At 40.5% G+C, this 25,958-nt stretch overlaps 3 protein-coding genes across 7 annotated transcripts; all 3 read right to left on the bottom strand.

The window, feature by feature from the left end:
- Window positions 1-339: 339 nt before the first annotated feature.
- On the bottom strand, window positions 340-11,934 carry inpp5ja (inositol polyphosphate-5-phosphatase Ja). The gene is made up of 13 exons (XM_029444958.1): window positions 11,059-11,934; window positions 8,466-9,092; window positions 7,152-7,259; window positions 6,890-6,998; window positions 6,451-6,567; window positions 5,698-5,873; window positions 5,202-5,313; window positions 4,924-5,033; window positions 4,590-4,800; window positions 3,996-4,133; window positions 3,822-3,887; window positions 3,632-3,736; window positions 340-2,810 (listed from the first exon to the last, which is right to left on the bottom strand). Exons 2-13 carry the CDS (start codon window positions 9,086-9,088, stop codon window positions 2,337-2,339), a joined length of 2,349 nt encoding a protein of 782 aa, XP_029300818.1. The 5' UTR covers window positions 9,089-9,092; window positions 11,059-11,934; the 3' UTR covers window positions 340-2,336.
- Window positions 11,935-12,850: 916 nt separating this feature from the next.
- smtna (smoothelin a) lies at window positions 12,851-16,127 on the bottom strand. Its single transcript, XM_029445025.1, has 8 exons — window positions 15,875-16,127; window positions 15,189-15,290; window positions 14,914-14,989; window positions 14,702-14,827; window positions 14,566-14,599; window positions 13,752-13,869; window positions 13,499-13,650; window positions 12,851-13,355 (listed from the first exon to the last, which is right to left on the bottom strand). Exons 2-8 carry the CDS (start codon window positions 15,273-15,275, stop codon window positions 13,208-13,210), a joined length of 741 nt encoding a protein of 246 aa, XP_029300885.1. The 5' UTR covers window positions 15,276-15,290; window positions 15,875-16,127; the 3' UTR covers window positions 12,851-13,207.
- Window positions 16,128-19,554: 3,427 nt separating this feature from the next.
- On the bottom strand, window positions 19,555-25,194 carry slc35e4 (solute carrier family 35 member E4). 5 transcript variants are annotated; one of them, XR_003833219.1, is made up of 4 exons: window positions 23,554-24,586; window positions 20,569-21,184; window positions 20,400-20,449; window positions 19,555-20,255 (listed from the first exon to the last, which is right to left on the bottom strand). XR_003833219.1 is itself a non-coding variant. In XM_029445295.1 (3 exons), the coding sequence occupies exons 2-3, from the start codon at window positions 24,143-24,145 to the stop codon at window positions 20,652-20,654; spliced, it is 1,125 nt and encodes a 374-aa protein (XP_029301155.1). In that variant the 5' UTR covers window positions 24,146-24,164; window positions 25,119-25,194; the 3' UTR covers window positions 19,555-20,651. The 5 variants fall into 5 exon arrangements, 2 of the variants coding, with proteins under 2 accessions (XP_029301155.1, XP_029301154.1); XR_003833217.1 differs by having other exon boundaries at window positions 19,555-20,449; XR_003833218.1 differs by having other exon boundaries at window positions 20,400-21,184; window positions 23,554-24,585.
- Between the last annotated feature and the right edge of the window lie 764 nt (window positions 25,195-25,958).

The raw sequence follows: 25,958 nt of genomic DNA, 5'->3' as shown, positions 1-25,958 counted from the left end.
ATCAGCTGCAACAATCTTCTTATTGTTTGGGCTTTAAGCAATATTTACCTCATATATATATATATAAAACAACCAGTTTCATTAATTATCCCATATTTATTCCTGCACCTTTTGTACTCTGCACCATAGCACTACTGTTTACACATTTATTTATATATATGTATGACATACAAATATTAGCAACATAAGAGCACATATACTGTATCAAGCAGCACTGAATCATATATAAACAATGCCAATAAAATAACACACTCTTAGATTTAAAACAGATAAAACATATGCAAAAAAAGTGCAAATGTAATAGATCCCTAATATTCGCATAATGGCATGCCCATATGTGACAGTGTTGAGGACTGTCCTGATAAGGGAATACAAAAAATCCAATAATTCCAAATAAGGGCCGGGGATATCAACGGATTCTGCAGGAGTTATTTGTGTTTTAATGTTATTTATCCTATTAATAAAGAAGGTAAGAAACCTTTCACACTCTGCTTGAGACGAGGCGGTTGCGGTTGTTTGTGGGACATTGACAAGGTTATTGATTTGAATAAAGTTTGAGGGTTATGCTGATTAGCAGAGACTATCTGTGAAACTATTGACTATTGTAAAGTACACTCATTATGCAGCTTGAGTCCACATATACACAGAAATACACACCTCTTTAACAGTGTTTGTCCAATAAACAGCATTTGTTCAGTTTATTTTCTGTTTGTTCTTGTTTTATTTGCACACTCACACAATTACATGTCATTTTCTTCCTTGAAGCAAAACAAACACATTAGCCTAAACACCCACTCACTGACTGTAGAACAGGGGTTGTATTCACAAAGCTGCTAGGAAAAAGAGCATTGATCTAAGACAACTGTCCAAGTCACAAGGTCACATGTACATTTCAGATGAACTGAGGTCGTGAAATGCTCTTTCTTTTTTCTTGGATTTATTTTATGAATACAGACCAAGAACTATAGAGTTAAAAGTTTAAAACATCACCTGGTTCAAAAAATTCATGTTTTATACATTGATGATTAATCACATAGGTCTAAGCACGCACGCACGCACACACACACACACGCACACACACACACGCACACACACACACTGATTTGAACTATGATACCATCAATACTTCTGGCCAAGGGTCCTTATATTAATACAAGACTCTTTACATGGATCCATATTAGAGCTGCAAAGATCAATTAGTTGTCAACTATTCACTCAATCAAAAACTATTTTGATCGATTAATTGGTTTGAGTAATCTTTTCAAGACAAAAAAGTCTCAAGTCTCTGATTCCAGTTTCTTTAATGTAAATATTTTCTTGTTTCTCTACTCCTCTATGACAGTGAACTGAATATCTTTGACATTTGAGGACGTCATCTCGGGCTTTGGGAAACACTGATCGTCATTTTTCTGACATTTCATAGACCAAACAACTATTAATCGAGAATATAGTCGACAGATTAATCGACAATGGAAATAATCGCTAGTTGCAGCCCTAATACATATTGCTGTCAGTAACAACTGGTCACATCCATCATAGGTTTACTCTGATTTTGGTTTCACATTCAATATGTTTGTTTACGTATGATATAGCTTATGAGTCTATAAATAAAAGCACTTGTCTTCAGGAGTCTGGACACATCATTGACTCCAGGATACACATAGTGTATGAGATGATGGTAGATTCAGAGACAGAACTGCAGGGCTACAATGTGGAATGTTTGCAAACTACAATAGGAGTCACGGAGTGTGCTGCTTCTACGAGCACGGTGACTTTGTGGGAACCGTTCAGACCCTGAACACATGAATAGTGCCGTTGTTTTCTTTGTACGGCGCCTCCTTTTAAAAGGAATACTTCACCCACAAAATGACTATTTGTATATCAATAACTCACATGTGTAACCTTGAATTCTTGAAGAAAACTTTGTTTTTATCAATGGCCTCTATTTAAAAACACTTCTGCATAAACAGTCTCCCGTTTGTGTCGGCACGCTACTCATCATGCAAGTCTGAAGTGTTGTAAATAGTAAGCTTTTAGTTCAAATGCATGTGTTTAGGAAGTAGTGAACATATGGATAAATGAGACTTGGATTATGCTGCACGAGTTGTGTGAGAATTTGTAAACAGATGTTTTGCTATAGTTCTGCTGATGTTAAATGCAGTCACTTAAATTCCTTAAAGAATTTTCTTAGTTTGCTTTTATTATTCGGTCACTATGTAGGAATGCGAGAAAAACAACGTTTTGTTTAAGAATTGAAGGTACCACACGGTGAGTAATTGATAAAGAAAAGGTCATTTTGTGGGTGAAGTATTTCTTTAACTATTGTTGTTTATATTCTATGCAGTGTCTGTTTCCCCTGTCTTTCCTATCCGTTTGACCACTACGGGGCTAACCTGAGCTGGTCTGTGTTCACCTAAGATGGCAGCGATCAGGGCCTCCGGTGCAGTCACCCCCCCACCTGGAGACACAGGGCTGCGGGGACTGAGCGGGCTGATGGTGGGGGACAACACAGTGTCGGGGGAGACCAGTCGCTCCTTCCTAGCCGCAGAGCAGGGTGAGAGGCTGCAAGTCTGGCCTTCTTTGGAGCGAGGACAGAGGCTGAGGCTCTGTAGGGAGGGGAGGGGGTTGGAAGAAAGAGCAGGAACAGCGGGGCTGCGGCTACGACGGTGGCGGTGGTGGTGGTGTTTGCCGTTTTTAGGGCTCGGGCTGCGGGAGCATGGAGCCAGCAGAACCAGAGTACTGTCATCTTCTGAGCTGACGTCGGAGCTGTCGGAGCGACGCGCGGTGGGGCTGTGGACTGGAATCTTGATCTGTTCAGGATGGAGGATTCAAGGGAAGATAACATGAGCGAGCTTAATACAAAATAAACTATATGACCAGAAGTATGTGGGCACACCTTTCCATATCCCTGAATTCAGTAAAAAAAGAAAAATCTTCTTAAAGTATCGAAAGTTAAAGTACTAATCGTTCAACAGAATGCCCGGTCAATGTTATGTTATTGAATTATGTTTTTCAATGTTGGAGCAGCATTTTAATGTTTTAGATGGTTGAGGTGGAGCTTATTTTGACTACTTTAAATACGGTTAATCTATAGCAATGCGTCATATTTTATACACTGAGAAAATGCTTTTTATGTACAATGTGAATCTGCAAAGCTACTAGTCGTTATAGATCTTAGACACATGCAGTAGAGTAAAAAGTACAATAAAATGCGCAAAATGGAAATACAGGAAGTATCAGTTTTTTTTATTAGTTTACTTTCATATATATGATAAATAAATCCAGAAAATATTCACATTTTAGGAGCTGGAATCATATCATTGTAGGCTTAAAATAACATGTTTTACATGACATCTTATTATCGTACTGCCTTCACTGATTTCATCTGATACTAGTTATTATTTTGTTCATGGGTTCTGACATTTAAAAAAAAATGTATGTGGTTTATTTACTATATTTATTGATGTGCTTTAATGCGTTTATGTTATGTTTTAAATGTTCTTTGCTTGCTAATGTTCTAATGCTCCTGTCCCTGCAGCCCGATCTGAAAATATTGTGGAAAACTTTCCCAGAAGAGTGGAGGTTACTTTAGTACAGTCGCATATGGCTTTTGTCCTCTGACTTTTCTTACCTGAATTGGCGTGGACAGTCCAACAATGGTGTTCATATTATTACTGTAGTAACCCAGGATGTATTCACAATCATCTCTCGGCAAATCCTCCTCTGAAAATGTCACCTGGTGAAGAAAAGAACGGAAAGAAATTAAACCTGAATTCAGCTGCGGCTCAAAATAAATGATTTGAGATTTGAGTGACAGACACCTGTGTTGCATGCTCTCCCTTGGCCCATATGTATGCCTGGTAATCTTTGTGATGTCTAAATCCAACCTGTTGCAGAATAACAAATTAACAAATGGACATAATTTCAAACGCTGACACTGAGCAACAAATTGTAAGAAATTAAAAGTTCTTGAGCAAAAACAAACCGAGTGTTACCTTGTATATTGCCACCCAGTCCCACGAGCTGCGCTGATACGTCGATGCAACAGTGAATCTAACTGTAGCTTCTGAGACTTTACACCACTCCTTGCTTACCTGCAGCTCCACCAGGGGCATATCCACCTTGAATGGGAACTAGAAAAAAGAGCAAAAGGCATTTAAAGGGATAGTTCGGGTTGTTTTGAAGTGGGGTTGTATGAGGTACTGTTTTTGTCAATGGAGTCTGGTGGCTTTCAAGAGAATAAAGATGGATATATCGATTTCAGTTCGGAAAGGGCTTTCTGACGGCAAGGTCAAGAGGTATTCTAAATATAGCATACACTTAAACTGATATAGATTTCTATAGGTGTTTTGCTGCTGCCCCCGTCCCATGCAGTGCATTGCTTTGCTCCTGTGCTGGTACTAATGTCTGCTTTTCCAAACTGGGGGTGTGACAAGCACCATTTGCTGTAGGAAATACACTGACTGACTGACTCTTTCAACCCCACTTCAAACAATCTGAACTATCCCTTTAAATAAAAAATAAGCGAGAAACACAAATATGTCATTAATACATTTGGTTACAGTGTATTTGAGGAAATATCGTCTCACATGCAGTGAAAACAAGGCAGAAACAGGCTTGTGGTCGCTGATGGTGTAGCCCATGTGACTTCGGTACACATGCTGAGTCACTTTAGTCGCACCACCCAACCACGAGGTCAGACCCCGCTGCAGTGCTGCATTGTGGGTAGGGACTGGGGAGCCGGTACGACGAGGGCGCCAGAGGATGCGATCTGTCCAGGCAGGTTTCCTCTTCTTTGCACTGACAGAAAAGAAGCAAAGAGGGACCGAAAGTCATAGTGAGCAGCGACAGTTTAACAGGCCTGGGCTTCCAGGAAAATAAAATATGATGGAGTAAGTCTGTGATGAAGGCGACTGGACGAACCTGGTGTCGTACGTGTGAGTGCCCACATCAAACTTATAAGTGGGAGGGAATTTTAATGGTCCCTCAATGAAGCCTTCAAGGACGGACTCTGTGCTTTTAGCCATGTTGAGCTGCAGGGAAGACAAATGATAGATGATAGAAGCAGAGCAGGTCACGTTTGTTCACGTTGTGCTACAGCGCCCTCTGCAGGTCGGATCACGAGACAAACAGGTGGTGTAAAGCCTTCTAAAGAAATCCATCTGTGTCCGTGAAGGGGCGAATGTTTTAAAATGTCTCACCTGATCTCGCTCCAACAGAAGAGGCAGCTTATTGCTGTCGATGGCACATTTCACCACATGGATGTCATAGTCTTCAATACGGAAATTTAAATCCCCAAACCAAAAAACCACACTGGGGACAGAAAAACCATAACATTTAAATTCTTATAAAAAGAATGACGTTATTTATTGCTTTTACTTCTAAAAGGCAATTGTAAAGATGTAAATATGTATTGCTATCCAAAGAAAGCTGTAACATTGTTGTTTGAATAAAATGTGTAACTTGAAACTCGAGAAACATAAAAGATCAAATAGTGAGATTTAAATGCTTTATCATGTAATATGCCCCCACTAAGATTTAATCATCATTGGTGAGCATCTCCTGCATTTTATAATTCAGGTCAAACATTTTGGTGCAAATAAAAACTAAAACAGAATATTTTATGAATGAATATGTGCATTTGTTTAATGGTTGGTCAATCTTCCGCTAAATGAATTAAACTCATATGTCACCCACTCGTGGTCCAGTACACCGGTCGCTGTGCCTCCTTCAAACTGCTGCTGCTGCAGGATGCTTTCAAAGTCCTCCATCCGCTGCTCCAGGTTCCTCATGTGAGCAGGCAGGTGACAATTGAGAAAGCACACCGGGTGGCCAAACATTGTCATCCTTGCGCTGACGCCCCCTTTATTCCCCTTCGAGTGAGAAAATAAAAAGTATAAAATATATATATAGATATATCTATATCTATATCTATATATCTATCTAGATATATATCTAGATAGATATTCTATTATCTAAATGTAGATATATATATATCTCTATATATAGATATATATCTATATATAGATCTATATTTAGATAATAGAATATCTATCTATCTATCTATATCTATATCTATATCTATATCTATATCTATATATATATATATATATATATCTTTTTAAAACACAGGCATGTATCAACCGTATCTGTGTTTAGGGACAAAGTCAGGAGGTTTTTATTTCTGCCCCTGAATCGCACCACCACAAAGCCAGACAAGCCTGCTGCTGCACTGACCTCAAAGAGAAGGAGACTGCACCAGCAGCAGCCAGGGGTGATGCTGACATCAACACGCACAGGAAGGTCACACACTGACACATGCACCCACACACGCCACCTTTCAACATCGCACCCCCCCCCCCCCCCCCAATCCCACTGACACAAACCCCCCACCAATGTTGCAACGTAATAAATCTCAGAATTCAGAGCAGCTCTTTTCAAAGCACGTACCCAATATCCCCCAAGTCCCGTGCGTGTACTCTCTGTCTGCACTCCTCTGAGGAACGGAAGATGGCAGAATTTAGAGAAAACCAGCAGCTGCACTCCCTGCATACGCTGGGACGCCACCTAAACGGATGGGACAGATGAAAAATAATATATAAATACGGTAAACTAGATTTTATGATGGCAAAAAAGGATAGGAGTAAAACAATCTACAGTATGACTGATGTAATAATATCAATATTCCGTATGTGCAATAATGTGAATTCAAGCATTCAGTCTGTCTACTATTATATTTTGCTTTGTATTGTTTATTATATCTTGTTTTCTTTACTTATGCCTGTAGTTACACTGTCCCCTTTGCCGCTGTAACACTGCAAATTTCTCCACTGTGGGAAAAATAAAGAATGATCTTATCTTATATGAGCAGATTTAACTCCTTACTGACCAAAACATATCCAAAAGGACTGAGTGTGTCCATGCAAAGCTCACTCCACTGGTCTGAAAACAGAGCATCCTTCAGCCGCTTGTTTATCATGGAGTTGACTTCCTGGAGTCTGTGTGGTGCCAGAAAAGTAGAGAAATGTCATAAACAAGTGGAAATGAAACATTCATAATAAAAAGGACAGCTATGGGTAACAGGAGGGAGTGAGTGGGCACTCGCGGCTGTCTCTCTGGCACTGCTGAGCCTGCTGGAAACACTTGCTTACCCGATGATAAACATGTCAACGCTTCCGTCTGAAACATTTGGTCCGAACAGAGAAGTGATGTCATCTGGCGGGACAGCTGATCCCACGTTCCACGTGACGATGTACACCCTTTTAGAGGATAGAAAGAGTGGAAATGCTGCTTTAGAGTTAAGTATATTACTATACAGTGAAAGAGGACACAATCTGTGCGGTAATCCTCAGAGAAATAGCTTCCATCAATGTTGCTGTATATAGAGAAAGATACGCACAATTAAGCACCTCTTGTACCTTGATGATGACTAAGGTGTGTGAGTGTGTGAGAGAGAAAGAGATGAAGTTAACGGTCCTTTGAAATGACCAGCAACACTGTTTCATCACGTAAAAAAGCTACTCATTAGGGCTGCAACTGACATTTATATAATCAATAAATCATATTGTCTATAAAATGTCAAGAAATAAGGAAACATTTTCTTTCATTTTCTTCCGATTTGCTAAGCGGTAAATCAACTCTATCATCGTCACATCAATCGTTACATTGTGCCGGTAACTATCTGGATTCATGATTTCTGCTTTCACATAAAAACACTTGTAGCAATAGATGTATATACTTGTTTCCAAATGAAATTCACTAAATAGGACCGCATTGCTGGTTTTGGATGTTTAAGCAAAATACCTACAAATCATTTATTTACATTACTGACAAACCTTTTCAAAAGCAAAGAAGATTGTTTCCATTCATTTCAGTAGTCTATAACATGAAATTCAACGTACAGTAAGTGGAAATTTGTTGTTAGATAGAAACTATCACAGGCAAAAGTTACCTTTATTGTAAAACTTTTAAACTGTCTTCAATTATTTGTTTGCCATTTTTATCTTGTAAAGAACTTTGTCATTTTATTTTGAAAAGTGTCACATCACATCATAATACAGGCTGCTTTAAAAACTCTCCCTGTTGGTGCGTTCAAGGACACAAGGATATTTAAGTTTACGTTTGACTGTCAGGTTACTGCCATCTGAAGACCTGTACATGCATTTTCTCCTTCGTATAAACACATTTCCACAAAGTTAAACTGAGTTTATACAGACATCCGTTGTTTATGAGCGAGAAGTTACAACAGAAGCCTCTGGGAAGTCTGCCAACAAAATGTGGCTGTGTCACTCTGTCAGGTTCACAAAGCTCGTGGTGAAACGTGCCGCTTTGATGCCTGTGACATGGTCTGGCACACATCAGCTGTATTTAGACGTAACAGGGAACATTCACAGCGCAGAATCCTTGGCTAAGTAATATAAAAATGTGTAAATAAAAGGGGTCACTATTATCATTATTTGTCTCACCTGAAGTCATTGTTCTCTCCTCCTGGCTTCTCGGGCTGCTCTTCGCTCTGCGTGGAGCTCCCAGATGAGGGGGTCCGCTGTGGCTGAGGACAGAGGCTGGGTTTGGGGCTGAGGCTGGAGGGCAGGCTGGGGTTTGGGCTCAGGTAAGGCTGGCTGGTGTAAGACTGAGGGCTGCGGGGGCTCTGGGGACTGTGGCGGCAGAAGGAGGACTCTGTCTGGGAATGTGACAGGACGTTGGCACTCTGAGGTCCTGGGATACAAACTGGGATCAAGTCTATTTCCTTTGAGGGGTTCTCTGAGATTCTGGGAGACTTTGGAGCGGATTTGGTTCCGAGAGCAGTCGGTCTTGGTCGGCTTATGCTTACCAGTGTTGCTGGAGTGGACCCAGACTTTGGCTGCCCTGACTGCATTTCGTCTGTCACTTTCCCAGGTGCAACTGCAGCCTGCATGGGGCTCAATCCAGACTCTCTGTTTAGCACCTTTGATGAGCTGATGAGAGTTGGATCCTGGGTTGCGAGCTGTGGAAGTAAACCCAGACTGACTCCGATCAATGCACAAGGACCAGGTTGCACTTTGGACCCACACGGGTCGGTGCTGATTTGTTGCTGCTGCATGCAATCCATCAACCTGCAACAGGCAGTATGTGGATCATTTAGCTACAGTGGTGGAAGAAGATATGTTATAAGTAAAAGTAGTACAGTGAAGAAATACTCTGCTACAAGTGAAAGTCCTGCATTCAACATTTTACCCACCAAAGCATTTACATCAAAATATACGTAAGTACCAAAAGTACTCATTATGCTGAATGGCCGATTTCAGATTTGATTGTATTCCTGGATTTTTATTATTGATGCATTAATGTGTTCATCATTTTAACGTTACAGCTGGTAAAGGTGGGGCTCATTTAAATGTAGCAGGGTAGCTTGGGAAATTTCTCCCGAGGAATCAATAAAGTCTTATCTTAACCTATAATAACAGATCAGAATGTATTTGTTGATTAAACTGACTCCGCAAAGAAACTAGTAACACAAGTAATTAAATAAATAGTAAAAAGTACAATATTTGCCTCCGATATGTAATGGAGTAGAGTATAAGGATAAAAGAGAAATACTCAAGTAAAGTACAAGTACCTAAAAATTGTTCTTAAGTACTTTACACCGCTCATTATAACACATTATTCTTCAAAGTGTTGGAAAGAAAAGACAAATTTCACGTAAAAATAATATAGTTTGGTTTGCAGAGAGCATAAAAAGGACTTCTTTAACTTTGATAAACAGCAAAGGATTAGTCAGCATTGAGCGAAAGCTGAGTAAATGCATCACGTCATATTGAGCACCTGTCTACTCCACGTCATGCTCCTGAGACATCACTGATGACGTTATCATGAGTAAGCAATTGGGCTGAGGCAGTGACGGAGAGAGCACTCAGATCTTTTACTTAAGTAAAAGTACCAATATTTCCACAGTGTAGAAATACGTCTCTGCATTCTCTGTTACCTAAGTCAAAGTTTTAGCATCATATATTAAATCATTGGATTATAACTACACGTGTAAGCATTACTTTAATGACAACTGGTTATGGTGCAACTGCTATACATATATATATTTATATGTTATAGTATGTTATACTGTCTATAAATCAAATCAAATCAAATATATTTATATAGCTCAATATCACAAATTACACATTTGTCTCAGTGTTTACAGTCTTGAGACCCTCACACCGAACCTCACAATTAAAAGGAAGGACAATGGAAGAAACCTCAGATAACCCTATACTGGGCTATTACATCATAATTGCTTGTATTTCATATTTTGAATCTTCAAAGTAAGATACATGTAGTAGAGTAAATATACTGTATTGTCCTCCAGTAGGCTGAGGAACTAACTTTGTACCTCCGACCTGGATTACATATCCTTGTTGCCTAGCAACATTAATTAGCCTCCTGACCCTTTTACAAAGCAATAGACTTTTGGTGCTCATTATGGGATGGCATGACACCGTACAGCACGTTACCGCTCACCAAGCACAGCTGCAGATAACGGAGCACATCACACAATGTCAACAGACACTGTAGGTCACAGGGAAGAGGAAGCCTCCCACCATTTTGTTTATGTACCCTCCTCCCCACAGAAATGATACACCTCTTTTAATCATTCATGATATGCAAATGAGGATCTCACGTGAGCACAGTAGTAACCTGCAAAACAGAGCGTTGACTAATGGTGATCACACGGGTTTGTAATGAATTCACTTTAAAAGTGAAAACTTTCACAGATGAAGTAGCACCACAGAACAAGTGGGCCCCTTTAACATCTCATAGTCCATGAGCCTGCACATCTGAATGACCGCTCCATTATAGGAGCCTGGACTCATGGAAAACACCACAGACTTACATGCAGAATCAACACACACACACACACACACACACACACACACACACACACACACACACACACACACACACACACACACACACACACACACACACACACACACACACACACACACACACACACACACACACACACACACACACACACACACACGCGCATCTGCAGGGAAAACATCCTCGTGAAAACATCTAGCTTACCTTTCATGCGTTTATTTGTTTCGTTATTAAATGTTTATTTCCAAGGTGAACCGCAAAGGTGATCTCACACATTCACAGAGGGGAACAGCATCAGTCTCCTCGCACGCCAATCAACGCGACAGGGCTGTCACATAAAAGGCGAAGATCGATTTACGGTCCGGGAACAGAACCGACCCAGCAGCCAGCCTGCAGGACGGATGCGACCAGTCGGAACCGCGGGCAGCGGACGTCTCCGTGTCGGTGCAGAGCAGACCGCTGTCAGGACAGGAGGCGGTCACGGTTGATGTGTCCGGACTCTTGCATGTTGATGTATACACAACGATACAACATCTGGTTATGCCTCATCCTACTTATCACTGTATATAGCGCTATTACTGTCTATAGTGCACTTTTCGGTCACCAACCCGCCTGCACCGCCTCCACACCGGCCGTATAGCTACCCATCACGCGCTCTCTCTCTCGCTCTCTCTCTCTCGCTCTGTGCACTCTGGGTAAAACATATAGGCACCTGAGGGGGCGGGGCAGAGCTGGAAAGGCAAAACAAAAATCAGCTGCCAAAAAGGGCATTTGGCCAGAAATGATTGAGCATCTGTTCCATCACTGACGCATTAATCTGGCATCAGTGCGTCACTGGTGGGGGGAATTGATTAGCATGCCAATATTTCAATTTCAATTGGCAACGCTATCTGTGATATGCAATCAATGAAGTAACTCCGCAGTTAAAATTATTTTTGTACTACTAGAGTTACATTTTTGTAGAGACAAAGTGTTATTGAATCAATGTCGTCATTTCATTATTAAATTGAGATGTTCCTGATATTGTCCTGATTTAAATAAAAAAGATAGCTTTAGCTCTGGTAGTGCCTATTTAAAATAACCTATGTATTTGTCAATAGTTGGTGTCATTATAATTACTAGTGCAGTGCCAGTTCAGGAGGTGGCTGTTCGGAGTCCATGCCAATTTGGAGCTGGCCGATTGCTTGGCACCCGGAAGTGCTTCTAGCTTTGTCAAAAATCACTCATCTAAATGACTTCGCAATCAGCACTACTCTCACTTGGGTCCTCAGTAATACACACACCAAGTGGGAAGTTGGAGATGTGAGCATTTTTTGGAATATAAACCCTGCCCACAGCATTTAAGATAACTCTGAGGGCCATCTATAGTTCCAAAAAAAGTATGGAACATCAATAATCCAAAAGGTAACTTTTTTCCAGCTTGGCGGAAAATCTAGACGTGGTTTATATGGATAGAATTGTCTGGATTTTGTTTCTAAAATTTACTTTTCAAAATATGACAGGCCAAAACATTATGGTTGTTATAGCGCCACCATTTGGCCAAAGTGCATTTTGGCACTGCACTCCCTTGGGGCCCCAACAATACACCCACAACGTGTGAAGGGGATCAGATGAACGGTTCTCGAGATAAGTGAAGGACATACACACAGACGGACAGAGGTTCCTCGCTTTATAGTTAGATTTAAGGAATCCTGAGTATTAAAGGAGCATGCAAGCTATTTTAGTATAACCTCAATAAAGTCAGGGTCCTCACAAGGGGCAGATGATAAAAGCCCTAAGTTTGTAACACAGGCTTCCTGTTTAGAAGTCTCAACCTCAAACTGAACATAAATCTAAACCATTTATAACAAAGTTTTGGCCGAATAGTTTTAAATAAAACATAAGGAGTTGCTGAATATTGTGTCAGATGAATAAAACACACAGTATCTACAGTACCATTTAGTTTAACCATCAGTTATAGTTATAGAGACCAACAGCATGTGTGATGGAATGGATATTTATTAAATGTGTCTGTAATACTCTCACCCTCAGGCCCTCACCGTGATAAAATGTGTTCCCAGATTCTCTATGTCTCTGACTGGGATTAATGCAGATGTGTAATCTCAGAGGAATGCACTGATCCTAAGCGCCAGCTGTCCACTGAGAGCACACGTCCCTGCTAATACACGGACCAATACAAATACTACACATAAGGCACGGTGCATTTACATTGTGACACATCAGCCTGACACAAAACTCGAAGATCACAGACAAAATGTAAATAATCAGTTGAAAAGGGTGCATAATACTATCTTTTCGACTTCAGCTCATGCTCATGTTTGTATTAATTGTAAAAATTGATCATCAAAGCTGTCTACGGTCGCTTCTTGGTTTTGACGAGACCTTTCTCCACCAGGCAGCGGTAAAACTCCTGGATGTACGTGTACACACACTTCCAGTCGGGCTCTTTCATCCGGACTAGGTCATCAGCGTCCAGCAGAGGGGGGCAGCCAGCCAGCCTCCTGTAGACAGAGAGAGAGAGAGACAGTGTCACTTACAAACCACTTGAGACAAACTACAAACTATGACACAGAACTTTTGGCACTGTTGGAGTTTGCTCCAGACAAGATGCGCCTGCTTCTTCATATAAGGAATGACAGCTTACTCTGCAGTGTCGAAAGCCAGCTGGAAGTTTTCCTTTGGCTTGTTGGGGTTGAGGATGGAGTACTCGAACGCATCGGGGAAGAAGCGGTGCACCAAGGCGCAGAAGGCTATGCCGTCTTTCCAACTCGAGGAGAAGTTATGGATGGCCACCCCCTGATTAATTTCACAATACAAAAGTGACAGAGAAAGAAATATAAGGGGCAGAGCTATGTATAGCTCCACTGTGCAATAATTCAGAGTCAGGGCATGTTTACCTCATATGGCTCTGTTTTGGCCCTGCACCAGTCCAGAAGCATTTGTTTGACATTTTTAAGGTTGGGTGCTGTAGCAGGAGGACATTTCTGGGCTGAGGCTACAGCGGGACTGGCCTTGCTGAGGAGAAGAACCAAAGACAAGAAGATACACACTGCATGTTCAGATATGATGTGGTGTACCTCATCTTTTAACTTGGCAAATGCTTTCCTTTTTGGGGTGGATTACCAAACATACAAGAAGACTTTGCTTTGCAGCTGTCGGGCTCCCATTTGAAATTTCATAAGGATTTACCTCAGTTAACACTCGGCTCAACTATTTTTATAACACCATTCATACCATCAGCACAAAGTGCTTCACAGAGCATGATTAAAACAGCAGCAGACAGTAAGCAAAACAAAAATAGTCAACAATTAATATAATTTAGCAAGACTAAAAATGTAAACATTTACAATAAAATGTTAAAAATAAATAAAAGACACTAGAATAAATAAACATAAGGGATTAGAATAGTATGAAAACCAATGATTATGAATTAAAAATGAAGGCACCTTAAGTAAAAGCCAGGCTAAAAAGTTAAGGTTTCCTTTTAAAATGTTGACAGAGGAGAACATTTATAAAACACCTAAGAAACATTTTGTGGATCTGGCTACTTAAAGGTGTGTTGGATTTAGTGGCATCTGGTGATGAGGCTGCAGATTGCAACTAACAGAACACCCCTCCACTCACTGCTCCCTGTTCACAGTTGATTTTTTAATCCTGCTTTGTGTAGTTAATGACCCCAAACATGCAAAACTGACCATCCGCGTGACTCACCCGCCTGCTGATGGAGAGGGCTGGCCTGACGGCTCTAACAAGATGCAGAAAATCAAATCAATATCAAGAAGTTCACATAATTTAAATAAGACATATAAACATCACAGGGTGTCAGAGAGCGTCTTTATAAACTCACTGTTTGTTGGAGGCTGCTGGTTCATGGATGCTCTGCCTGTAACAGCTCCGCCTGTTGTCCCTCCTTTGCTCAGGCCCTGCTGTCTCAAGTCCTGCTGCCTCGACCCTCGATCATGCTCCCGCTTATCTGATGACAGAGAGGTGGCGGAGAATTTAGATTTAGAGGAATAATGAAGATATTATTAAGGTAACGTAATATAAAAACAAATGTACCTCTCTTTTTCTTGAGCAGGTCTCTTAACGCAGCCCGTAAGATCCGTCTCTCTTCAAAATCTGTTGCATTATCCAGCTAAAAAGACATTTTCAAGAGTCCCAGTGTCAGAGTGATGACAGAACATCTTCAGCACAGCAAATACAGAAGGCAGATTTTTAATTAAACATGTCAGGTTATCTGTATGATTACTTCCTCCTTGCTCCTCCAACACTGTTTGCACGATGTACATACATGATGGTAAGTGACACAAACTAATTGAAAATCATGGTCTCACCATCTTGTTGAGAACCTCTTCGTCCTCAATAGCAGCCAGTGCTTTGCTGGTCACCGCTGCTGAACCAACATCAGTGTTGGACTCCATGTCTGAGGAGCAAATCTACCAGATGGTGCAAAAACAAAGCACTAATGAATCATATTTAAGATGCATCATTTCTTGAGAATCTTTGACAGGACAAGAACTGAGTGCAAGTAAACACGCAGGAACACATGAAGTGTTGTGAGAAAAATAAAGAGAGGCGTTCTCACAAAAACGTGGCCTTTACTAAAAAGTTTGAATTAGTTACACAGACCAGATACTTTTAGTTGTTGCACGTCACAAGCAGAGCATAATATTAACCAGCAGTAACTGAAATATAAAGTTGTGTGAGTCACAAACTGAGCAGCCTGGGAAAGAAATGTTTGTCTTCCAGAAGTACCCCTCAGTGTATCTCAGCAACTGGCTGAGTGCAGCACAGACGGGGCGAAAACACGTACAAATATAGTAATGTAGTGGAACAAGACCATTACTAGAAGAATCTGATAACAGCGGACAACTATGCGCTCAGACACAGGGGGAAAAGGAGTGACCGGACAGCCTAATGGCACAAGATAGGAAGAATTAAGCAAAAACAAATGTGAAAATAGACATTGATAAAAAAAGAAAGAAGTGATTGGAGGCTGCTGAGGTGCCGTGTCACTCACCTGTTTTCAGGATGCAAACTTTTGTGTCTTTGGGCTTCTTAGAAGTTTTTTTCGCCTCTCCTTGATCCTCTTTTGGACTTGTCCGGAGAGCTGTGAGATCTCAGCTTTGACATCACACCTCACACCGCAACGCTTCATAAGGATGCATGTTTGGAGAGTAAGCAGAGGTTGCTTACATGAACCACCCAAGATGGGAAAGAGGAGGAGGAGAGAAGTCTCTGTCACTCTCAGCGGAGTCTCTCCTCCTCTTGTCCCTGCATCCTGGATGATGTCATGTGAAACGCTATCGGGCTAAACTCTAGTTTGTTTTTGTTGGTTTTTTTTAAATCACGTTTTTCCTCTTGGTTACACTTCATTCGGAGGGTGCTGCAGGCAACTCTTTCAACTGGGAAACAAAGAGTTAAAAAAGGGGGAAAAAAGTGAGAAGCACTGCCTTATTCAGGCACAAAGCTGACCAGTGGCACCTTGTTTATAGAAATAGAGGAATCTGAGGAAAGAGCGTGCACACACACATACGAATCTGGACGAAAACACTAAAAGCAAAATACACTCTTCAACTTCAGCAGTGAGAATTTAGTGTCTAAAAGTTAGGGCAGATTTGGAGAACGATCTAATAAATCAGAAATCAGACAAATTGCTCCACCAAGTGGTGAACACTCACAACTGCTTTAAAATAACCTCATAAAGTATGACACCAAAAACATATGTTTTTTTAAAGAATAACCTTCCGATTTGAGGGTTTGCTTATTTACGTAATAATTTATATTTTTCAGTTTTCTACTGAAACTGCAATTTAAATGAGAGATCTGGGAACGTTCAACGGTCATTTTCCACGAGACAAATACTAAACAAATGTCAAAATTAATCAATTAATCCATAATACAAATAATGTTAAATTGCAGCCCTGAAGGCACCTTTATTTGTAACGTTTACCACCTCAATGTGTTGTTATTGAATAGTGTTACGTGCAACAAAAGGTAAAATAGCCTCAACATATCATAAACATGCTTTTAGAAGTCACACATTTGATCAGATTTTTATGAAAACTAAGAGATTAAAACTTAAACAGGAAATTAAAATATGCAGGAAGTCCGTCAGTGAGAGTTATTTGATGAAGGAAACCACTCTGACTCAGTGAGGTAGTTGGTTTCGTAAATTGTTTATTGTCCATTTGTTTTTATTCAAGCAACTGCAGTGTTTATGCATCTCCCATATTTATTCCCCTAAACAGAAGCACCTGCTTGTTGGCATTCAAAGAATGAATCAAATGTTTTTGACAAGATGACAAATCAAATCACTTCTTTCTTATCTACATTATGTCTAAATAAGGCATGAGGCAAACATTTCATTCTTAAACAAGTCATATATGACTATAAAATACATTATTATCATAAAATAACTATTTACACCAAACTAGCTTTGCAAACAATTAAAACCAGTATGTACACAGGAACCGTAGGCTTTGAAGGCAACGTCTTCGTACCTCTTTAAGTGCAACAGTTTCTTTGCCCCACACTCATAATCTACTCAACATGATATACACGAGAACAAGCAGCCAAACTTCCACAAGTTTGTGCTCGTTTAAAGCAGGGGTGTCCAAACTCTTTTCACTGAGTTATATACCTATATATTGCCTAAAGGGGGGAGGGGGGATGGATATATCTCAAGCTTGTTAAACAAATAAGTTATTGGGCTTGTTAACACATCAACTAACGTTAGTTAGAAAATGTTATCAACTTCAAATGACTGAATGTATTGAAAAATTGAGCTTATTAACATGAATACTGTGTAATATATCTTTGAACTCGCCTATAATGGGAACAGCGTTGCACTCAGTGGGGGCAGTGATGCTGTGGACTGAAGGATGCTGCAGGTCAGGAGTAAGTTTGGTGTTTGAGATACGAAGGACATCACAGAGACGCTGTCGCTCATTTTGGTTCTCAACCTGTTTTGTTCAGAGTTAACAGAAAATGTTTGCTCACATATTTGAGTGGGGAAGTGCGCAACATTGAAGTTGCGTAGTTGTGTCTCAAAGAGACGGAGCTTCACACAGAATGCTTTCATGTGGGCAGTAGGCTCTTGTTCAGTGTTCAGATGACCAGTAAGATCAACTAAACAGGTCTGCCAAACATGGAGGGTCTCTCAGCTCATGAAGAGGTCACTCCTTCTCTTTCAAAAACAGATCGATTTCTGATCTCAGGGAATAAAACTGCTGCAGCACGGAAGCCGCGACTCAGCCAGCGCACATCAGAAAGGTGGAGTGCGTCCCCGTATTCAGCATCGACATCAGACAGGAAAGCTTGAAATTCTCTGTGGTAAAGTCCTCGTGCTCGAATTATGTTGTGCCCTTTAGACTCGTAAGATCAAGCAAAAGTTATCGTCAACTCCTTGCAAAAACAATGAACAGCTGTGCGGTGTCTGTCGCATCTGTGCTCTCATCACATGCAATCGAGTAAAAATCAAAAGCACAAGCTTTATCTGACACTTGATGTTTTAAGTCAAAACCGTGTTTCTGTGTTAGAACTAAGAAGTACAAAACATTCAAGCGCAAGTTTCCATCTGGGCCATAATCCATTATACTTTTACAATTTGCTGCGGGCCAATTAAAAATGGACCACGGCTGCAGTTGGCCCGCGGGCCGTAGGTTGGACACCCCTGGTTTAAAGAGATAAAACTATAAAATGCAGTTCTGATCACCATGAGTGTGTTTAAAATATCTATCATCTACTTAACACAGTAAAATCCATAATTCACATGCTGCAGTTTTTATATAATGGTGGTTGTAAAGCTGCTTGATCTCAATCTAATAGTTAATAATTAATGAACACATGGGGCATAACAAGTCCTATTTAACAGCTGAGGTATTCAATAATGTAAAACCAGTGAAATGATCTGCTGTACATAATCTTTAAACATGTAATTGCTGACAACACAATATTTTTAAAAATATTATGCCAACAAAACTATTTATCAAACCGCAAAATAAAACTGTTTCATATATTTCTTACACTATTTATTTTAACTGACCGGGGATTAATGAAAAGGATCTTGGGTTTATTAATGATGCGTCTGGACAATGTAATTCTATGTATGGCACCCTTGAAATATTAAATCTGTGATTCATCAAGTAAAAATCTTTAAGCTTACAATGCTGCCTGCAGTTATTCTTATGGCAAACTATGCAGAAGATGTGTTAGGTGTCATAAAACATAAAAAAACTTTGACGTATGGCTTTGTTGTCGTCGTTTGTGTGCGATCAAACTGCATGCGCGATATTATCATGTAGTCAAAACAAGTATTTTGTGCAGTTTGACCAAAATAATCTTTCAGACATTTGGCATACCAAACATGTAGGAGGGAGTGCAGAGTAACAGACTTCCTGGATCATTTAAGATGCTTTCAGGAGCAGCGGCATTCTGCCTAGTCGATCTGACTTTTCTCTAAAGAGAGAGGACAGAGAGACTGGTGCCATCTAATATTACATGTATGCATGTGCAAGACACTTGAGGACCAAAATCTACAGCATTACAAAGCCAGAAACTGCTGTGGCCATTCAAAAGTAAATATTTTCTTTAACAAAAATATTTTTAAAAAAAGGGGAGTAAAATGTGTTGTTACAAAATTAAATAATGTCAATAAAATGCTTTTCAAATACTGAAAGAAAACACAACACTGTCCAGCAGAGGTTAGTTTTTTAAGAACTGCTTGTAACCAACTTTTAAAAATGTCACCAACAGAAAGGGAAAAATTAAACCTAACAGATAACATTAGCTGGGATTTAAGAAGCAAAAGGACATCTGAATTGTCTTCTTCCTCATCTCTTCCACAGGGAAAAGACAGCTAAAGTTGAGTGACACTCCTTAGAGAACTTGTGAACCTAATTATTGAGGAAAGCTGCAGTGAGCGCACTGTTGTAAAGGATGGAAATAATTGGACTAATACTACAGAGACTGCCTGAGAACAAAATTTAGGCCTTAAGTGTGAAGCCACAGTGAGGTTCATATGCAAGGACAGAACACAGAGCTCAGGCCTCTTATTTAAAAATGTGCTTCAGTAGAGGTAAAGAGTCATCTCATTACACAAATAAGTTAGTTTTTTTTCCATCATTGTAACTTCTGCCTCTAAATAAAAGTTTTAGTGTCCTTATATAACAAGCTGCATGCTTCACATAACAGAAAAAAAAAAGAAAAGCTGCCAAAATCCCTTACCATGACATGGCCAGGTGAATCTCAGGTAACACTATTAATATATATTTTTAGTACAAATTGTGCCGGTTCAGATTTGAGGCGGAGTGCTCTCTAAGCCTCAACGTCACATGACGTCAACGTCTCTGCAGCCTGCGATATCCACGACAGCCAACCAAAACATTGATTAGAGCCCTCTGTCAATGAGAACATTTCACAGTGGAGTAGTATGAGTGACAGTATGAATACCTCATGAGGTATCAAACAGTTTAAGTGCTCATGCATGCATATACCACTATAGGTTATGTATGAGTGATTTACAGATGAAGGAGAGAATTTACCATCACCGTGACAAATAAAGGCAATCTCTTCCTCTCTGCAGACTCCATTTCTGTGTGATCAGAGGAGAAATAAACAGTGAGGAAGCTAAAAAATAAATAAAATCCATCACATCATCAGTGATGATGACCTTATAAGGTCACACTCCCTCTGCTGCTCTTGACCACTTACATACACAAAGGGTAGACAACTACAGCCGGGGTGTTTCATCATTTTATCCTTCAGCGTTTTATTCTCTCCTTCATCCTTTCAGTTCAGTCTATCTTGTCTTCCTGTTTCCCGTCCGTTCTTTGCTGATGATGTGTTGGTTCAGATGCACTATCTTTGTCCACGTCCTCTCCACTTGTAGTGTGAAAATCCACATGTCCGGACTTTTCCGCTTTGGCCTTGCGTGCGTCCAGGAAGCTGACGATAAACTCTGAGTTCTGATAGATGAGCATGCCAGACAATGTTAGCACGGCACCGGCGCAGCTTAGGGCGGACAGCTCGCTGCCGAAAAGCAGCTGAGACAACAGCAGGTTTCCGACCACGCTCAGGTTGCCGAGGATATGCAGAGTGACGGCAGAGGTGAGCGTGATGACGCAGCAGCTGGCCAGGTTGTACATCACTGAGCCCAGGCAGCTGAGCAAGATAAAGACCCACAGGTGGCAGTCGTAATGGAGCGGCGACTCCAGCACAGCCCAGTTCTCTAAGGCCAGAGCTGCCACGGCCAAGATGCAGAAGCTAGGAATGGACATCAGGTAGAGCAGCAACACAGAGTTGATTTTCTCCTCCTGAAGCAAGATGCCTGAGTAAACAGAGAAATGCAGCTGTTACAAACATGACAGTGTTTATTGACATTGTCATGTCATGTGTAAAATTAGGCTTTGAGCTTTAAAAACAACAAGCGTCATGTCATGTATGTCATGCATTCAGGGTCTGAAATTTAATTTCTACCTCACTGTGGACGTTCACGGAACATTTCTACTGGTCGCTCAATTTTTCTGCTACTTCTGAAATCTATGTAGAACGCTTTAGATTTGTAAGCACCGAGTCAGAGTTACCAGACAGTAGAAATATATCTATTTAAAAAATAAGATTATTTTGGACAACGTGTCTGTCATGGTGGTCAAGTGTTTTGAAATCTTTACCTGACAGCCAAAATGTACCCTGTATTAGGCAGGTTGCAGGTGCTAATATAATTCCCTGGGTGCACTAAAAAATGTGTTCAAGAGAAGTAAACTTATAAAAAAGGTAAATTGTAAGACAAGTGATAGAGAGGATGAAAATAGTTTGCTGAATTTTGAGTTAAATACTAAAATGTATGCAGTGGTAAGAAACATGAATTTAAAGCAAAAGACCCAAGAGAAATAAAAAAGAACAATTTTTTCTCTAACTGTATTTCTTACTTCGAAGAACTATATGATTTTACAACAACAAGGCCTGTATCCAAATATTTAGTTAAACATGCAGTATTTCAGTGGACTGTTCAGGTGACATAACAGAGGGTTCCTGTGTTTTTCTAGTCAAAATAACAATGACAGACTATTTTCTGTTTAGCTCATTCAAAAGTTGACAACAAGCTCTGAAGCTGTCTGATAGTAGGAAATAGCAGGGAATTATACAAAACTCCTGTTTGGAAACTTACATGACAACATGTCTTGATATCTGGACAAGAAGGATGCACAACACATCTACAAAACCTCTTGATGTTTTAGTAAGAACACACTTCACTCACCGTAGTGTGTGAACATGCTTTATATGTGGGCCTTTGAACAAAAACATGTGCACCAAAGTGTGTCAGAGAAAAGTTCACTTATAAGGGAAACTGTTACAACAAGTAAGAGAGGATGAAAATAGATTGTTGAAACTTGAGACATCGCCGAGCTAGTGTGGCACCTCGGAATGGAGTCAAACATTTAGTCAGGATTAAAAATAAAAGTAATACATAGCTCAACCTATTGGACCTGGTTTACTAAATGTTTCCCTAAATTCAAAAGCAGGACTTAAAATTTGAACTTAATGAATTTTTGTTTAGAGGCAAACTTTACAATGTTGGACAAAGCAAACATTCTTGTCCAAGAAAATCTTTTCCTCTACAGAAGCACATTTTTTCATGTCTGCAGTCTTGTACTGTTTGTCACTGAGCAGCTATACTGGAGTATTTAAACTGATGACCCGATAGTCACAAGCCTGCCTCTGTAATCGTGGCGTGTGGTGCCCCCTGCTCCTCGAGGTACAAAGTATGTACCATTACATGCTAGTGAGCAAAACTGAAGATCTGCTTTAGTGTTACGCAACAACAACAAAAACTCAGGGCCTCTATATATATTCCAAAATATATTATTGTAGTAGTGGAGACTAATGACATTAGAGAACATATTCCTCTGCAAACTTTAAAGCAATTCCTTCAACAAATGCTTCGCTGAGAGCACAGAACATTAGATAAATGAGTACACTGGATAATTGTAGTAAAGGCACAACTCAGCCTACATGACATCAATTCAAGAAAGGAATCTGTATCTTTCCAAGGATAAGGATAACCATATATGTAAACTCGAATAAATAGTTGTTTTGTACTAAAAGTCACCAGTTTTTTCCACCAGGATAATCCACTCAGTAACAACAACAATTATTAAGTTATTGAAACATTTGCTGATCCATTATTCAACAAGGATTCTGGCCCTAAATGCAGTCTGTATGAATAGTAAACAGAAACATGGGTGGAAATGAGAAAAACTTCTACAAATCTATCTTGACTCAATCAGCTGATGACTGACAACATTCTGCCTCTCTTTCAAAATCCAGCATTGCCAGTCAGACAATAGATCAGCATGAATAGTTGGAACATTGATGTTTGTATCCTGTTCCCTAAGCAACCAGAAATATACCACTGACTTTCCACCTTAATGCAAGGGTGTGTTACTGGACTGAGAAGTGAATCACTAACAAGTTCCAGGATTGCAGACTGCTGCGGTGTCCAGGGGGAAACACGAAAATAACCTCTGATGTATGTGGCATGATAACATTTCCAGTTATAAAACAGTATTTAACTTTCAAATGCTACTTTCTATAGTGACAATAAAAACACAACAAAACAGAAATGTCAACAGTCTGAGGCGACAAGCAGGAAGAAAACTGAAAACACTGAAAAGATACAGTGAAAGTGGTACTTACTTTGCTGAATGGACTTGACACCCCTCAACATGGTCGCTGCAAACACAAAGAAGCAGCCGGTCTGGTCATACTGGACCTCTCCCATGATGCTGAAGGAGGCTCCCAGGCAGATGGGCATCATGGCTGTGTATTTGAGGAAGTGGTGTTGTTTGCCCAGGATCAGCGTGGAGATGGCCAAAGTAAAGAGAGGTGTGGTGGTGTAGATCATTTGTGCAAACGACAGCTGGACTTGGTTCAGACCCATGTTCCCAAAAGCGATACTGGCACAAAATGTCAGACTCAACAGGAACACCTTACATTTTGCGCTGGAGGTCAGCACCTGCTCTCCACCCCCTAACTGGCGGATCAACCGCAGTTTGATCAGCCCATAGTCCACCACTATGGCTGTAAGCATGTGCAGCGCTGACAGCAGCAGAGGGTACCTGAAGTTGTAAACGGCAAAGATCCATTTGTTGAGGCTGGAGATGGTGGTTCCCGTCACCAGCCAAACAATAACAGCTGACAGCAGATGGAGCATCTCTGCGGGGGGCCTCCTCCTGCCTTTCTCTTGCAGAGTCGCCTCGCATTTTGAGAAGCCATCGGCGTTGATCATGTTCGTGTCATTGTCCTCTCTAGAAGGAAAACACATGTTGAGTCCGTACCTCTCATCTCCGACTGAAAGGCATGATCAAACCTGCACGTTTGAGGCTATGAATCGCAGAAAAAACCTGCGACACAGCTGTTTTTTTTCGTCCTCTGCGGTGTTAGCCGGTCTTTGTTGTTCATTAAACCTGTATTTTACAGCACCGCCTACAGACACGTGTTTCTATTTTGCATGCCGGGCTAGTTGTGTAACTTACCCCGCGCAGGCAAAATGACATATAAAGACAGACAGGGATAGGTATGATGAGGAGGGTGAAATGGAAAACTGTACGCGCCTTCTCCACGACGGGGGCTAAGAGGACTGGTTATTAACTTGACATGCAGCAATGGACTGGCGCACTGTGATGCACCAAAAACCTCAGCGCTGTAGTAAACATCACTGAGCGACTTGGGCGCTGGATGTACTAAATGTAATGCATATCAGACAGCGCAACAGCTCACATTGGTTATGTTTTTCTCTCCATGCTGGCTTTAAATAGTAGCATACTTTATTGCTCGAGGACATCTTGTGATTCACTTTGGGAAACCCTGGCAACTCCGTGTTATTGTTCAAACACCGACTCGCTTGTTACACCCATGGGTTTATTATGACAGCGCACAACATGTAGCGTTAGCTAGTTAGCGGTTTCATGCTAGACTACTCGGTAACCGTTAACACAACAGCACAACTGTCCCTAAATGTGTAACAATACAAAGAATAAGGTGAGTTAAGTTAGCTGACCTCTGCTACGGACTGTCACTCGACACCAGGCAGCTGAATGGCTCTCTGTGAGCTAACGGCTAACGTTAGGTTGTTAGCTACAAAACACCAACCGCCACTCTTGTTGACGCGCTTTAGCTTACATTTGTAAAGTTAACATTACCTACACCACAACTGCGGTCAGTGACATTTTATCAGAATATGAGCTTTTTTTTTTTTTTACCTTGTTGTTCGACGAGTACCTCGACAACACTGGAAGCGGAATCCCAAATAAATCCGCGTCAGTCGGTTACCGGCTGTCAGACAAGTCGAGGCGGCGGACCCGCTTCAATATCATTGGATGGGTTATTTAAAGGGCAATTCCACTCATTTAAGGGCGGCTTTTATTCCGTGCATGGTGCAAGCTGAATGCAACCTCTACAGAGGGAGATACATCAATTTTATAGCACATATGATTAAAATAAATGTCTAGCCAATCTAAAAACATTACAGTAATGTCACATAACTTGCTTACAAATAGTATATGTACCTTGTGTTTACAATACAAGCAGAAATTAAAGCTCACCTGGAAGAAAACATGAATGGCTTACAAGTATTACAAGAACAAACACTTGACAAAAGAATAAAGAAAACATACAGCTAGCAACAGCAGGGTTTCATTTGCAAATGCAAATCATTACCTGTAAAATATACATTTGTTATTTGTTTCACTTAAAGTTCCATGTGTAAGATATGCCATCATTTTAACATTAAAACAATTAACTAACATTGTAAACAGAATGTGAAGAGTGTCCTGGCTGAGAGACGAATATGCGGGTGGTTTTCTAGTTTCTGCCACTTAGGATTTAGTTCAATAAACAAATTAACTTAACGTTACATGGACTACAGCCCCCGGTTAACATTAGTGGCCCACAGATGGATAAAACCCAGGTGAAGATTATAAGATTGAAGCGTTTTTTGGCTCTCAGAGTTTCAGCAGTTTGGTCGAATTTTGATATTCTTGCCCACTGACTGACTGACAGGCATTACACAGGACAAATGCAACACACAATATAAAGAATAA

Source organism: Cottoperca gobio, chromosome 12 (assembly GCF_900634415.1).
Source record: "Cottoperca gobio chromosome 12, fCotGob3.1, whole genome shotgun sequence".
NCBI classification, from domain to species: domain Eukaryota; kingdom Metazoa; phylum Chordata; class Actinopteri; order Perciformes; family Bovichtidae; genus Cottoperca; species Cottoperca gobio.
The sequence above is the reverse complement of the archived record's forward strand: the minus strand, read 5'-3'. Positions and strand labels throughout refer to the sequence as shown.

What these genes read in the sequence shown, in the direction of transcription:
- inpp5ja (XM_029444958.1), bottom strand. Translation starts at nt 9,088, where the DNA reads ATGGATTGCATGCAGCAGCAACAAATCAGCACCGACCCGTGTGGGTCC. An exon ending in CGGGACTTGGGGGATATTGG is followed by an intron (nt 5,874 to 6,450) that starts GTACGTGCTTTG and finishes TCTCACTCGAAG; the next exon opens with GGGAATAAAGGGGGCGTCAG. An exon ending in GACTGTCCACGCCAATTCAG is followed by an intron (nt 2,811 to 3,631) that starts GTAAGAAAAGTC and finishes CATCCTGAACAG; the next exon opens with ATCAAGATTCCAGTCCACAG.
- smtna (XM_029445025.1), bottom strand. Translation starts at nt 15,275, where the DNA reads ATGGAGTCCAACACTGATGTTGGTTCAGCAGCGGTGACCAGCAAAGCA. An exon ending in AAGAGGTTCTCAACAAGATG is followed by an intron (nt 14,990 to 15,188) that starts GTGAGACCATGA and finishes ATGTCTTTTTAG; the next exon opens with CTGGATAATGCAACAGATTT. An exon ending in CCAGCAGCCTCCAACAAACA is followed by an intron (nt 14,600 to 14,701) that starts GTGAGTTTATAA and finishes GCATCTTGTTAG; the next exon opens with AGCCGTCAGGCCAGCCCTCT.
- slc35e4 (XM_029445294.1), bottom strand. Translation starts at nt 24,181, where the DNA reads ATGTGTTTTCCTTCTAGAGAGGACAATGACACGAACATGATCAACGCC. An exon ending in TGTCAAGTCCATTCAGCAAA is followed by an intron (nt 21,185 to 23,553) that starts GTAAGTACCACT and finishes CTGTTTACTCAG; the next exon opens with GCATCTTGCTTCAGGAGGAG.